The sequence below is a fragment of the Saccopteryx bilineata genome, chromosome 3, assembly GCF_036850765.1.
Source record: "Saccopteryx bilineata isolate mSacBil1 chromosome 3, mSacBil1_pri_phased_curated, whole genome shotgun sequence".
In the NCBI taxonomy this organism is placed as follows: Eukaryota; Metazoa; Chordata; class Mammalia; order Chiroptera; family Emballonuridae; genus Saccopteryx; species Saccopteryx bilineata.
Window position 1 is genome coordinate 164,511,294 of NC_089492.1, and position 15,606 is coordinate 164,526,899.

Consider the following 15,606-nt stretch of genomic DNA (forward strand, 5'->3'; position numbering starts at 1 on the left):
TTTCTCTTAATGGGAATGTGTGCCAGGTTCAATGGCTTTTGGAGAAAAAGGAGTCATTTAAGGAAGGAGGTAGGTAGCATAAGCAAAACCATCTACTTTTCTTAGTCTTCTAATCTAAAGAGAGCCTGTCCTGCAGAGATTTCTGTGACTTTCTAGAAGTAAGGATGGGGGTAATCAAAATTTAAAACAGTAAACTAACCAAATCATTTAGGAAATGGCTTTCCTTAATTTTATTAATAGACCAGAGAAGCTTTCTAAGTTTCCTAAGAATGAATCATCCTTGGGTGATTCTTGGGTTCTAATGATTTACAGTGATTACAGAAACTCATGTTAATTACCACTGCTGCTGCCGTCAACCTCCAATAAGAGGAGGTATCTTGAACTGTTGTTTAAGTATTAGAAATATTAGAAAGAAGAAGGAAGGGAGGGAGGAAAGGAAGGGAGGAAGAAAAGGGAAAGGAAAGGAGGGAGGGAAGAAGGAAGGAAGGAAGAATGGAAGAATGGAAGGAAGGAAGGAGCGAGCGTAGTGGTCTGGGACACAGAGGACCCAGATTCAAAACCCTAAGGTCACTGGTCACTGACTTGATTGTGGGTGGAATCATAGATATGACCCCATGGTTGCTGGCTTGAGCCTAAAGGTTGCTGGCTTGAGTAAGGGGTTACTTACTCTGCTGTAGCCCCCTGGTCAAGGCACATATGAGAAAGCAATCAATGAACAACTTAAGGTGCCGCAATGAAGAATTGATGCTTCTCATCTCTCTCCCTGTCTGTCCCTATCTGTCCCTCTCTCTCTCTGTCTCTGTCTCTCTCACTTAAAAAAAAAAAAGAGAGAAATAAGGTAGTTGGATGAATAATGAGAAATCCAACTTCTATTGAAGTTATCAAAATAGATTAGCAAAAAAATGTAAGTGAATTTCTGGTTGGTCCTGATTTGGATTCTGAAAAAACAAGCTTGTTACTTGCCTTTGATACTAGTCTTTGGAAAACATTTTAGAAAATTAAGTGCTTTAGCCACAAAGGATAAATGAAGAGTTTGATCTTGATACCATAGGTGTGACTAAAATCCAGTACTAACTTTCTGGTCATGACAGCTGGAATGAGGCTCGCAAACACTGCCACCTGGAGAGAGCTTGTTGGACTAACTTTTGTGTGATTGCTTGACATCTTGTTAGGCAACACAATTCTGATGAAGTTTGTTCTGTAACCCATGTATAAGTGATGCTGTGATTGACCACATATATAATCATATTCAGTATTCCATTCTGTCTTTGGAAGCACAGACCCTTTTTCTTACTGGATTATTCCGTGTGAGGCATTTTTCAACATTACCATAATTTTAGATAAAATATTTTATGTTTTGCTTATAGAACTTTGTGACTGAATTAAAAAATCTCAGAAGAAAATAAATGAATTAAATTCTCCTTCAGGTCATGCTAAATCAGAAGTGTGGAACTTAAATTGAGAAAAGTCCATATTGATAGATTTGGTTTTTCTCATGTTTCCTTTTTGAATAATGGCAAATGTGCAAAGTAATGGTTGTAAGAGGTCAGAATAGATTCAGTCTCTAGTTCTTAGAAATAAGAGTTGAAAAGGGCCTCCAAGAGGGTTTTTTAATGAGTGAACTGGGAGACAGAATTTCCCCTAACTCTTCTCTATTGAAGGTTTAAATTATGTTATTGAAATCTGATGATTGTTGTGCCTAGTATTGATCAACATTTTCCTGGTGTTCTCTTTTTTTAGCTATTTAGCCAAGTTATAGCTGTTGAAAGGACATGATTGGGCTATTCTAATTCTATATTGCCAGTTTTAGTTTGATAGGGTGTACTCTTATCCTTACCCCCCCCCACCACCACCACCACTGCTCTTCATTCAGTTGTGGATGGCAGCAATATTTTTGGTACCTCTACTTCCTTATTTATGACTTTAAAAGGTTTGTCACTGCTGTTATATATAGTGAGAGCTCTATTAAAGATCAAGCAAACCTTGCCCTGTAGAGGATATTAGATTCTAGCTGCAGGACATTTTTTAAGAAGATTTTTTATGTTCCTAATTCCATATTTAGTCTTGAGAAGTTTGGCTTTTATCTTTAGAATGGTTCAAGAAATTGATTTCAGTTTTCTGTCTTCCAGATGGATGTAGAATACTGTGATTAGGGAAGGGGAGGGACAGATCGGATTATACCAAAAATTGTCTTTGAGGAATAAAGGTTGATTGACCTACTTAAAGTCACTTCTCTTTGGACTGGAAGCCTTGGAGGGAATAGTACTTGAATATGTTGGTTTTCCTTGAGCTAGTATTGGAAAACTCTAGTTCCTGTCATTAGGATAAAGTCATTTTCTGGTTTCCTGGTGCTTTTAAATGAAAAAGTCACAAAATCTTCACATTTGATGTCCCTAAAAAATTCAAGTTGCCTCATCAACTAGGACCTCTCTAATAATGATACAGGTCTGCAGCCAGTGCCCTGCAGGGAAAGGTGAGCTTGGGAAGAAGTATCAGCAATCCACAGACAGTCCATTTTTCATCTTGTCTGACAAAAGTTGTAGTAAGGGGAGACTACATGAAATTAGCTTTATTTTTCAGATACTAACATACTTGAGATGAAGCCTTAGAGCATTTTCTCTCATTTCTCTTTGGGTTCAGGCTCAGAGCTTTTCCTCTTCTTTGGTGATCTAGACCCATTGGTGCTGGTAATATGGAGCTCGTGAGACAACCAGTAATAAAAAGCAAGGAATGAGTCGACAGGATAGGTACATCAGAGTGATTTCTGTGGGTAATAATTTCTGGTTCTTAACGCATTTTGGAATATGATTTAAGCCACCCTCTCACTCGACATTTGGAGCAATAACTTTGTCAAGCTATTTTTATTATGATTACAAGACAAGCATGTTGCTGTTTAGTACTTTGAGTGTTGATAGAAGGTAAGTCCTCAACTTCTTCCTATATAATCACAGGAGCCAGGATGAGTTTCCCAAGTGAAAAATTAGCATTGTAATTAGCTCCCAACAAAGGCTGGGAAGTAGAAGGAAACAAAACTAGAGCTGAACAATACTAATTTTACCAGATTTCAAACAAGAATAATTAAACTTAGTGATGTACTAATTCTTTTTTCATTACTTTCCCTTTTGGTTGTTTAAAGTCAAATTGCAAAAATAAACATCTTTATCATACTGTTTTCCTCTTGCTGAAGCTGGAAGGAAAAAATAGAAAGTTCAGCAACACCAGAAACTGTTTGATCTAAAATAATCTGATGAGTCCGGTGTTAAGCACATGAACCAAATCAGCCTCCTTGTTCCCTTTAAGGAACTCATAAATGTCTAGCAGATGCATATAGGTTTGCTTTTAGTCTGTAACCTGAGTAAGCTGTGCTGCTTTTTTTTTTGTATTTTTCTGAAGCTGGAAACGGGGAGAGACAGTCAGACAGACTCCCGCATGCGCCCGACCGGGATCCACCCGGCACGCCCACCAGGGGGCGACGCTCTGCCCACCGGGGGGCGATGCTCTGCCCCTCTGGGGCATTGCTCTGCTGAGACTGGAGCCACTCTAGCGCCTGGGGCAGAGGCCAAGGAGCCATCCCCAGCGCCCGGGCCATCTTTGCTCCAATGGAGCCTTGGCTGTGGGAGGGGAAGAGAGAGACAGAGAGAAAGGAGGGGGAAAGGGGTGGAGAAGCAAATGGGCGCTTCTCCTATGTGCCCTGGCCGGGAATTGAACCCGGGTCCCCCGCACGCCAGGCCGTCGCTCTACTGCTGAGCCAACTGGCCAGGGCCAGCTGTGCTGCTTTTTGCAGTTAGCAAGGTCATTGCTCTAAAACACCAACCTCTCTCAAGCTGCACCTGTATGTACAAGTATGTTTTATAAGTCATGAATTTGTTTCCATGAAGTAGTAGAAGTTTGATAATAAAAACAGCTTTACTTTTACCACTTAAAAGTTTGCTCTTAGGCTGTTGAGAAAAATTAAAATGATTCATACAATTTAAATGAAGGAGGAAGTGACTTGTTCGATCCAGTATCTTATTCGTTACTGCATTAGATTATTTTCAGGACTATTTCCCCATCACAATAAGCTGTGTATCTTCCTCTGGAAGTTCATTTCTTCTTGGCACTGTGCTGTGCTAAACTGTTAACATTTGTGCTGAGTATATAAGTGTTAGAATTTCAGCTACTTTAGTTGAGACACACAAAAAATTGTTACTGATCAATCAATAAACTAAACAGTAACTAAACAGTAACTATCGGTTTCATCATTAAAAAATTAATGAGAAAAAAATAATAAAAGGAGAGAAAGCTCCTAACTTTTTCCCCCCTTATAGGAGAATCAGTCTGTTGATCATTGTACTAAAATTCCAAGTCAAAGTAAGACTGTGGAATGAGTGAGTGCCTTTGTATCCATTTAAAGGAAAGAAGAGGAAGAAACCTGCATTTTTCTGCTTGCGAAGAAGTGAGACTAAAGAAACAGCCTTATATTTCCTGCAGAAAATTACCTAAAACCCTTTCCTTGCTCTTCTTGTAAAGTAGAAAGCCAGGTGGGGATGGGAGGAGCCAGTTGTTATGGTGGGTGGTGCTATCCCCTTAAATGTTCCTGGAAAGGCTTTGTCCTGAGTCTCTTGAGGGGATAAAGACCATGAGCAGGAAGAATTTCTTCACATAGAATTTCAATCACTGAAAACAGTTGCTTTCTGAGTAAAGCTGGAAGGCTACTTAAGAGATGTTGCAATTTAAAGACAAAGCTGCACTGTGAAAGGGCTTGTCCACAGACAACAGTTTTCTGGCTACTTCTCTAAAATCAAAATCTGTCTAGTTAAAGAATTTTATTTCTTGCCAGAAGTTTGTGAAGACTATATTAAATCTTAACATTTTCTATGGTCCAGAAGGGAGTTGATGCAGGTGAAATTGCAGAGTTTGATTGGAGAACGTGTTTCTTTGATTCTCTCATATTGCATCATAATATCTGAGCCAGCAATAGCTGGTCCATGATGTGGGCATGGGAGAGTTCTCGTAAGGAGCCCATGGCAGACTGCCTGGAAGTGCAAGTGGGATGGGCACCGAGGACCTGGCAGGTGAGCCAGGCACCTGGGGGAGGAACAGCTGGGAACTTGGCACAGTGAACTTGTTCATGCTGTAAAGTTTTTAGCTCTTTGAATCTTCTTTCAAAATAGATGCAACTCCTAATATAGTCTGAGTAACTATATGGGAGAATATTATTCCTTTTCTCTTGGTCACATAACAATGTCTTAAAGGGGAAACAGTAATGATGTAGATAGTGTGGGGAAAATTGTCTTGTCACAACCCAGTTTGGGCTCCTTACTGAAGAATTGAAGTAACACCTCATGGCTTTCCCTCTAAGGCTTATTCATGCCTGATAGAGTTTTAAGGCAGTTATAATTTAATGATGATGAGCCCTGTGTGTGAAGCACCTATTATTCAAAAGAGTTCATTCTACTTACTTTCAACTATGTTTTTTCAATGATCCTGTGAAACGGGAGAGCAAAGTATTATTTCCAGCCTCCTACTGGGGAGAAACACTCAGGAGTGAAGTGCAGATAGACTCAATCAAGGTCATCCAGTTAATAACACTGGGTACAAAGTTTCCCTCTGCTGGTCATTTTTAGGTCCCACAACCTGCTTTTTCAACCCTCAACTTTTCCGCCTTGTCAGTTTACCAACAATACTAATAGAACAATAATATTATTTAAGGGCAATATTTATTGTCACATGCTTTATGCCAAGCACTGTTCTGAGCACTTCAAAAGCAGCAAACCCTTGGCCTGACCTGTGGTGGCACAGGGGATAAAGCATCAACCTGGAACACTGAGGTTGCCGGTTCGAAACCCTGCACTTGCCTGGTCAAGGCACATATAGGAGTTGATGCTTCCTGCTCCTCCCCCCTTTCTCTCTCTCTCTCTCTCTCTCTCCTCTCTAAAGTGAATAAATAAATTAAAAAATTTTAAAAAAGCAGCAAACCCTTTAAAGTTCACAACTGAAAGGGGTGGATATTACTATTCACCCTAATTAACAACTGAGGGAATTGAGTTAGGAAAAGGTTGTGACTTGCCTTGAGTCACGTAACTGATGACAGAAGCAGAAATCTAACCTAGACATTCTGGCTCCAGAACCCATGTTCTTAATAATTACAGCCATCCTCAACTTACAAAGCTTCACAAACGTGTGAATTTTTGCCCTAATGAATATATTTGCATAGTGTTTCCATTTTCACCCAAGGATTTTACAGTATTTTGGAGGTTTGTTTTATTTCTGTGTACTTTATAATCAGATAGCTGGTAGAACAGAACTTTCTAAATCTGAAAAAGGAAGGTCTGGTGCCCCCTATTCTGTGTGGTTCAGAACCCGGAGACCGGCAATAACCACAACTTGAGAACTACCATTGAATCATCAAATAAAAGTTTTTAATGAAATTTCTATAACATAAAACTGAACCCTGGGGATAAAACCTGGAGAAACAAATTAAATTTGAATGGACAGATTCTTAGCTTTCAGAGATGCTAAAGGTGACCATTTTATTTCACATTTATGAAAAATAAGTAGGAGGTTCATTAATACAAAATATAGCACCTTTAAATTAGAAATTTAAAATATTCCAAGTCAGATTTGAAGATAGTGTTTTGTAGCCTTGTAAAAGCTTAGAAAGGGGTATTTTGCACACACAAAAAAAGGTTTTTATTATTGTCATTTATTTTAAAAGTGAGAGCAGGAGGGATATCTAATGTAAAACATATAAGACCTTGTGTGTGATAATACTCATTCTAATATTTTCTGTAAATTAAAAAAAAAATTTATTCCACCGTACTCAAACACAAAAAAGCTTTTCGCTTTCTAATTCAAGTTGGTAAAAGGCTGAGCAGCCCTTAAGCTGTTCCAAAGGAAGTATAGCAGACTATAAACTAACTAAAAAAGTAACTAAGTAAAGTAAAACCCATGTGCAGGGGAGTGTTGGGTAAAATGGGCATTCTTGCCTGGTCTCCATTTAACTCTTGATGACTCATCAAAACCATGGTACCCTGACCCTGAGAAAATTAGAGACAGCATTGCCTAGAAACACAGGTGTGGCACGAGAAAGGTGGCGGAGGTGAGTGGAGTGCAGAAAGTTAGACAAAAGCCCTCAGGACCAGAGACAAATCAGCCATTCTATCCCCCACTAACCCTGCTCCTGGAACCTAGTGCAGGAATCACCTTGGGATGTGGGCCCAGCATGGTTACACAACCCACCTCACCAAGAATGGTGTGGGATGAGGATCCTGATCTCAGCTGTGCGCTCTTCAGCGCAGCATCATTCCTCAACCAGTGGTTTCAACCTTTTTCATCTCATGGCACACATCAGCTAATTACTAAAATTCTGCAGCACGCACACAGACACACATACATACACACACAAAATGCATTTTTTTACAATCTGACCAAAAACAAGTATAATTTTGATTGATTCACACCAGACAGCTATTGTGTTGGCTGTTGGCATTTTTTTATTTGACAGTCTAAGGGAAAAGAGGTCAGTGTCCCTGACTAAATGACTGAATGTTTTAAAAATTCTTGCAGCACACCAGTTGAAAAAGGCAGTGCTTTTGGGGGGGTGTGGCAGGAAAAATTATGATTTTGGAAGTAAGCATAGTAGACAGATGTGGAGAGGAAGACATATCCTAGTTTGTGTTGTCCAATGTGGTAGCCACTAGTCACATGTGGCTGTTTGAATTTTAATTTAAATTAAATAAAAATTTTAGTTCCTCAGGTACACTAGCCATATTCCAAGTGCTCAGTGGCCATGTGTGATTACTGCCTATAGTATTGGGGAGCAGACACAGAATTGCAGAAAGTCCATTAGTTAGCACAGTTCTCGACTTTGCCCAGCCCACTAGGGGCAGTTTCTTGTCCCCTAATGCAGGGTATAGATGTTTGTACGCTAGAGTGACTGTATCCATCTTTGGGGGATAAAAGAATGGATTAAATCCCATTTGGAAAAAGCAGTACAAGAACCCTTCAGGCCATGGGTGTTGGCATTGAACAAGAGTCAGAGAGCTGGGGAGGGAGGAGGTTAAGGAAGGAATTAAGAAACTCCTTTGCTTTGACTCTTAACTATACCTGAGCTTCTGTAGGACACAGGACCCCTAGAGGAGGGTTCCCTGGAGAGATTGTCACCCATGCACAACTGGCCCTAACAATGGAAAAGTATGAGAGGAGCAGGGCTGCCCTAATCCCCCCAAAATCAGGAACCCCCTCAGCACTCAGTGGTAGAAAAAGGTTAGTCATGCTGGGCCCGCATTCTAGAAGAGAAGGTTGTTACACAGCCAGTTAGTGGCAGGAGGGAGAATAATTCAGGCTTTCTGGAAATAGGTGAGGGGTAACCACTGGCAGTTGGCTCCTTAGGTACAGGTCTGTGCAATCCAAGTCAGTTTATATTTTGAAGCTTAAACTTGAAGGTTAGAAAATATTTCATACAGCAAGAAGGCTCTTCTACAGATTTGGCACACTGGTTTTGCCTTCCCTGTCGGCCCTGCTGGCTAGGGGGCCATGCATATGGGGAAGGGAAGGAATTAGAGGCGGATGGCAAGGGTGTAATTTTAGCTGCTGACTGGAAGCCATCTGTGAAGGGAGTCACCTTTCTGTTCTGGACTTATTTCCAGGTGCAGCTGCAGGGGATGACACCGAAGATGCCAGCACTGAGTTCACCGACAGCATCGAGGAGGAGGCTGCACACAACAGCCACCTGCAAGTAAGTCTGAGGCAGGTTCTGGGTCCCAGGATGGGAGGCTCATAGCCCTTTGGGGTCTAGCGGTCTCCTGTAGCCCTTGCAGACCTAGAGTGAGAAGCTATCTTTTTTATATAAACCACTTCCCGGTCTTCTTCCTGCCCTTCCTGAGCTTCCCAGCAACCTTGCCAGCCTCTATCCTTATTCCATTTTTCTCTCCAATCCCCCTTTTAGTTTTTACTCCTTCTCTTGCTCCTGCTTTCTACCCCTCATGCACCTGTGCCCCTATGTCTGTATATAGCTGTAGCTCCAGAATTTTTATTTACAGCGAGACACAGACACTACCCCTCTTGGGCTTTTGTAACTGAAATACACCATAGGGACAGTCGTTGAAGGGCTATTTGGGGAGGTGGCGGGACCTAGGACTTGCCCCAGAGGAATGTTCTCTGAGAAACTCTGAAGAGGCTAGGAATCATTCCCAGTGAAATCATATACAAAAGAGAACTTTGTTGGGCAACCTGACAAACCACCCAAGTCATGACACATCAGTGATCAGGAGAAGACACTTCAAGAGTCAGCCCCTGTCAAACCTCAGAACTTGGAACCCAAGGCTGAAACACTGTTCTCACCATGCTGAAGGTATAACCAGCATGTTCTCAAGAATTGGATGGCCTGGACCTCAGAGATGAAGTCAGCATTAGTGATCCCAAAGAACTCACTTGTACTCCTGTGTGTTTCCCCCTTGCCCAGTGACATTTAGTAATCTCATCTAGATGGACGTCTGTCACTCTGAGTTATTAAAAAGAGAGCAGATTATTGGAACCTGCCATTCTGCAAGGGCTGTTAGGAAAACTGTAGGGAAATGAGGCTTTCTGCACAAGAAAAAGAGGAGACAGCTAATAAACCAACCAGAAGAGCACAAATGAGCAGTCCCTAAATCTCACAGGATTTGGCACAGTCTTTGGCTCTTGAAGACTAATTCTTGACCTTCTATCAAGATCCTTTCTTTATTGCTATAGACATACCTGACCCTTTCTTTTCCCTTAGTTTTTGCATGAGCTCTATTTATTCTTTTGCTTGAACAGCTTCTTCTGAGTCCTCCTTCCTGATGCTTGTAACTTTGATTATGTACACGCAGCCCCTCTGGACAGGTCTCTGCCTCCCACTTCCTGATTTCATAGAGGATTCTGGGTGAGTGAGAGGAATCTTCAGGATACTAAATGCCCCTCATAAGACAGAGCTAGATTGGGATGTCAGCAGGTCTCTGATGCTTATTGCTGCTGTGGGTCAGGATTAACTTTGACATAAATAGACTGGAGACACAGATATGAAGAGAGCCAGATTCTGATTGACACATCCTCCACTCTAATTCTCAGTTGGAGGCAAACTGGTTAGTAAAGTGACTTCTTCCTTAATCTTCTTTCCAATAGCCTCATGCAGAGAAAATCACCAGAGCACATTTTGAGGTCAGTTCAATCCTGAAGCCAACCTTTCCATTGGGGCATTTGTATTTCCCTTGCAGTGTCTTCCCTATTAGTAGGCATGGGAGATAATAAATTATGGGTTAGAAAAATCTTTGGATTGGGGCTTGACTCATGATAGACAAGGTATATACCTATTGGATGAAGAATATCTTGGGTAAACACCATTTTGCTTTTCATCACCTTGTCTTGAAACTCTGATCTTCCATTTTGGGTAAGAGGCGTGTGTAACCATTTTAAATTTACTTCAGCTTTTCTGGAGCTTGAGGGTGTGACTCTTCTGCTACCAGTTAAATAAAGCTTGTTTTGCCATAACTTGTTTTGTGTCCAGATTCTCAACAATGTGTTGCTTGCTTCCAGGGAAATGGCCCCTTAAGATTAGTCTCTGAGCTTCTTCTAGTTGTGTCTTTAGAAGGTTGACTTTATTCTTGACACAAAGCTCCCTTCCTACCTCAAACATACACACAACTGCCCTAACAAACACATCCCACTTTTGGCCAAGAACCACCTTTTGGCCAAAGCAAGTTGCTTTATCCTTATATTTGAACTCACCTGCCTCAGGAAGTCTCAGGTTTGACCATGATGGTGATTTCCATTCTCAATCAAATGTAAGCTCTGTAATAAATACCTAGACCTAGGAAATTCCTGTGAAAGAAACCAGAGTAATCAATTATTGTGGGGGTTTTTTTTACTTGTACTTTTGCAATGGAGAAAAGTTAATCAAGAATCAAGATTCAAATCAAAGGAGAGAAACATCAGTAGACTGGTGTGATGAACTTGAGAAGAGAGTATTGTTTATGCCCTCAGGGCTGTCTGAGAACTGATTTACAGTGTGAGAGATGTGAAGCAACAGGGTAAAAACAAAACAAGAGATCTAGTCATACAAGAGATCAGAGCTACATGTAAACCTCTATGGGGCAAGTGGAAACCCAGCACACAGAACAGCTGAATTATACCATGGAAGCTGTAGAACAGATGAATTAGGGAATGTGAAAAAAAGGGAAAAAAAACTATACCATATATAATTAACAACAAATCTAAAGGATTTATACTACATACTAGCACACATACTTGAGGTTATATTTGAAAGGGAAAAAGAAATACTAGCTTTCATGCATTTGCATTTTTTTTCAAGTGAGAGGAGGGGAGATAGTAAGATAGACTCCTGCAAGTGCCCCTACTGGGATCCACCTGGCAAACCCTGTCTGGGGCCAATGCTCAAACCAACTGAGCTATTTTTAGCACCTGAGGCTGATGTGCTCAGACTAACCAAGCTATTCTAAGTGCTCAGGGCCTATGCTCAAATCTATCAAGCCACTGGCTGTGGGAGGGAAAGAGGGAAAGAAGGGAGAGAGAGAGGGGAAAAGAAGCAGATGGTTGCTGGTCACTTCTCTTGTGTGCCTTGACCAGGAATCAAACCCAGGATGTCCATATGCCAGGCTGATGCTCTTTCCACTGTGCAAACCAGCCACGGCCCTCATGCATTTGTATTTAAAATGTAAAGACAAGTTAGGAAAATTAAGTTCTCTTTGCCATGGAAATATAAAAACCAAATTAGCCTGGGGACAAATCAGTTCAGTTTTTTCATATTTTAAAATAGGAAATTAGACCACATTGACCTTATGGTCCCTTTTTAGTGTTAACATTCCATGGGTCTTAATTTTTTATTTAAAGAAAGTAGATATATTTAAATCAATAGAAAAAGGTATGCATACAAAAGACACATTAAAAATATGTGGGGCCTGACCAGGCAATGGGGCAGTGGATAGAGCATTGAACTGGGATGCGGAGAACCCAGGTTTGAAACCCATAGGTTGCTGGCTTGAGCACAGGCTCATCCTGCTTGAGTGTGGGCTCACCAGCTTGAGTGCAGGGTCGCTGGCTTGAGCGTAGGATTGTAGACGTGATCCCACGGTCGCTGGCTTGATTGAGCCCAAAGGTTGCTGGCTTGAGCCCAAGGTTGCTGGCTTGAGCAAGGGGTCACTCTCTCTGCTGTAGCCCCCGGTCAAGGCACATATGATAAAGCAATCAACGAACAACTAAGGAGACTAAGGAGCCACAATGAAGAATTGATGTTTCTCATCTCTCTTCCTTCCTGTATGTATGTATGTATGTATGTATTTATCTATCTCTTTGTCTCTCTCTCTGTCTCTGTCACACACACACAAAAAAAAATAAAGAAATAAAAATAGGTGGGTATTGTTAGATATTTTTAAGCAGAAGGAACCCTTAAGGTTTAGAAAAGAACAAATGTTGTGCCCATATTCAAAGCTAATGGCAATGTTAGTTGCAAAGAGATTACATAGAAAGATATCATATAGTTTAAATGAGGACTGAGGTCATAAACTTTCAAAAGTGGTTATATCCAGTCCCTCTTCCTTTATTTTGTCTCAGATGCTTTGTGGCAGATGCAAGGGTGGCCACCAGTCTAAGCCAGCTTGATCGCCGAGGCATGGAGACAGATCTCAGGTTCACAGTCCCAGGTGGGGTTGGATACCTAGGAAATTCAGTTGTGTTCACTCATCTCTTTCATCTTTGACATGAATAAGCATCTCTTTACAACCCCAACTTCTATGTTACTAACTGCCATTGCACATGTATGCCATGATCATCAGCACTACTACATACATGCCTGTAGCCTAAATCTTACATGCTCTGTTAAAAAGTCACAAAGATCAATAGCTTTGTGCCAAGCCAAGCAGCTCTATCAATAATTGACCCATTTACCTTCCTCTGGTCACTGTTCTATTCAACATATTGTGACTTTAATAAAGGAATAAAGCACTTAATTATTTCTACAACATGTACCTAATCAAGTGGCCACTACGTGACTTACGGAGATGCACATAAATAGCTTGATGACTTTGATAATTGGGAAATGATTTTGTATAATCAGAATGAATGTATAAGTGACAAGTACAAGACATAGTACACTGTTTATGAAAATTAGGGGATATTTCAAAATGAATATGAAGCGATAAAAAACATTTGAAAAAAACATTACAGGGAACAAAATAAAAAAAATCATTTGATTTTTAAAAAATTAACATCAGAAAAGCAAATGACAAGTCAAAGAAAGTTGTTCAATTATGCAAATGAGATGCAAAACCAACTTTGATTTCATTGGTGAAAATGCACTATACAAAAGGCTGGAAGTATTGGAGTGTCTGCACATTCCCCGATCCCCTAATTTTTGTAAGCAGTATATTTCTAGAGATAAAAGATGACAAACAGCGTGACCCAGAAATAGCTGTGGGGAGAGGTGGGGAAGTGGGAGGTCAAGGTTGACCTGATGTTAGGTAAAACCCCTCAAAATGTTGCTACTGAGAGGAAAAAAGTCATATGACATTGACATAAAGATTAATATTGGACAGATGGGCAAATTCTTTTGCTAAAATAATTAGTCATGCACTAAGTTGATTATATAACTTGGGTTTGGGTTTCTACACTTTTTAAAGCTTGGGAAAAACTGGAGAGGAGCGCAAGGTACATAAGAAAGTCTAAAAGTGAAGAATTCTCATTTGAGGGAAACACCATACGATCTGCTTTAGTTGAAACACTGATCAGTAACATCAAGAATATCCTTGCCTGACCAGCGGTGACGCAGTGGATAGAGCATTGGACTGGGACGCAGAGAACCCAGGATCAAAACCCTGAGGTCGCCAGCTTGAGTGTGAGCTCATCTGGTCTGAGCAAGGCTCACCAGCTTGAGCCCATCGTTGGCTTGAGCAAAGGGTCACTTGATCTGCTGTAGCCCCCTCCCCCTCCGGTAAAGGCACATATGAGAAATCAATCAATGAACAACTAAGGTACGGCAATGAAGAATTGACGCTTCTCATCTCTCTCTCTCTCTCCCTTCCTGTCTGTCTGTCCCTATCTGTTCCTTTCTCTCTGTCTCTGGCAAAAAAAAAAAAAAAAAAGAGTATCCTTGTTGGGAAGTTCTTTCTGCCTTGTTCTATTCTCACACTTAGATGTATAGAGGAAGTTTGGCTGGCAGATTATCCAGCAAGTGAAGTTGTCCACGGGCAAGTGGCCCCACTTGAGCATCTCAGCAATTGTGGGGTGTGATTCTCCTGCTGCCTGCTGGGAGATAGAGCTTGCTTGTCTTAATTGGGGCTTCGCCTGCATTCTGATTCTGAGATGTGACCCTGACTGCTGAGTGCCCTGAGTCCTCCCTCTTCACCATCCTTTTTTGAGTGTGAGTGAAAGATGCAGCCTTAGGGTTTGAACTCTGGCATCTGCAGCCCTGATTTTTGCAGTCAAAGGACTCAGGTGCCAGGGCTGACAGAGCTTCCTGACTTGTGAGAAGACTCAGGGACGTCTGTCCCCATGGGAAGAGAAGAATCCCAGCCCCCACACGCTCCAGTCCTGTTTAAACCTCATCTGTTTGCATTTGTTTTAAATTCATTATATGCTTGTGACTTTTGCTCACCCACCTCTGGAATCTCCTCTTCCTGCCCATGGCCACAGTTCTCCCTGTTCCCAGGGTGTGTCCTCCCCACCCAAACCAGCCTCCAGGGCCCTGGGTCCAGGAAGCCTGACGGGAGCTTGTTTTAGGTCTGCCTGTTTTTGTTCCCATTTAAGGCTGCCTTCACAATCTGATGTTTCTCTTGGATCCTCTGTAACGACCTGACTTCTTTAAACCATGATTTTCTTTCAGTGCATCAAGGTGGCCTGGGAGAAAAGTCTGGCAGCTATGGAGACCCCAAAGATGTCTCTTCCCCCTCCATCCCCAACAGCAGGGGAAAGTGACAGGGGTATTCAGGAGGAAATGCTCCACCTGAGAGCTGAGATCCACCAGTATTTAGAGGAGAAGAGGAGAGCTGAGGGGGAACTAAAAGAGCTAAAGGCTCAAATTGAGGAAGCAGGATTCTCCTCTGTGGCCAGCATCAGGTAGGACATCCCCCTGGAGACAGGGAGTCTGCTAATTACAGGCTACCATCACGGAAGGACTGCGATGGACTGCAATGGGCAGCCGCGGGGCTTCTTAATGCACGTGCCCACTCCATGCATCTATGGTCTACAAATTCTTTAGAGGAAAGTGAATAATAGTGGATAATGGTGATTATCAACACTTACCATTCAAATAAATCTGATCATAATTCAAAATGATAATGCTTATTATTAGCCAACCATATGACAGTTGTGAGTGGAAATCTAGTTTTGAATCGACTGTAACATATAAAGAACCAGAACAGTCCATGAAGAGAATACACAGAGGAACTCTCATCTCCACTCAGCTCTCTCTTAGAAGTGTGAGTCCTTGAATTATGGAACAGCAATTTTATTAACTAAGCAGTTAAGCAATTTTATTTATTAAATTAATTAATTCAATAATTTAATTAAGAATTGTTAATTATAAATATTTAATTATTAATAACTAATTAATAATTTATTTATTTAATCAATTGATTTTTTTTTTTGTATTTT

At 41.1% G+C, this 15,606-nt stretch overlaps 1 protein-coding gene across 15 annotated transcripts in view; it reads left to right on the forward strand.

Annotated features, from left to right (window-relative positions):
• The window catches only part of PDE4DIP (phosphodiesterase 4D interacting protein), a 201,226-nt gene that overhangs the window by 147,290 nt on the left and 38,330 nt on the right, over positions 1 to 15,606 (forward strand). For all 15 annotated transcript variants that reach the window (XR_010730380.1, XM_066268147.1, XM_066268148.1 and 12 more), the window contains 2 exons: positions 8,631 to 8,719; positions 14,837 to 15,069. Coding sequence is in view for 14 of the 15 variants with exons in the window: in XM_066268147.1 (XP_066124244.1) it covers positions 8,631 to 8,719; positions 14,837 to 15,069 (322 nt within the window). In the remaining variant the exon portion in view is untranslated. The remainder of the gene's footprint in view (positions 1 to 8,630; positions 8,720 to 14,836; positions 15,070 to 15,606) is intronic.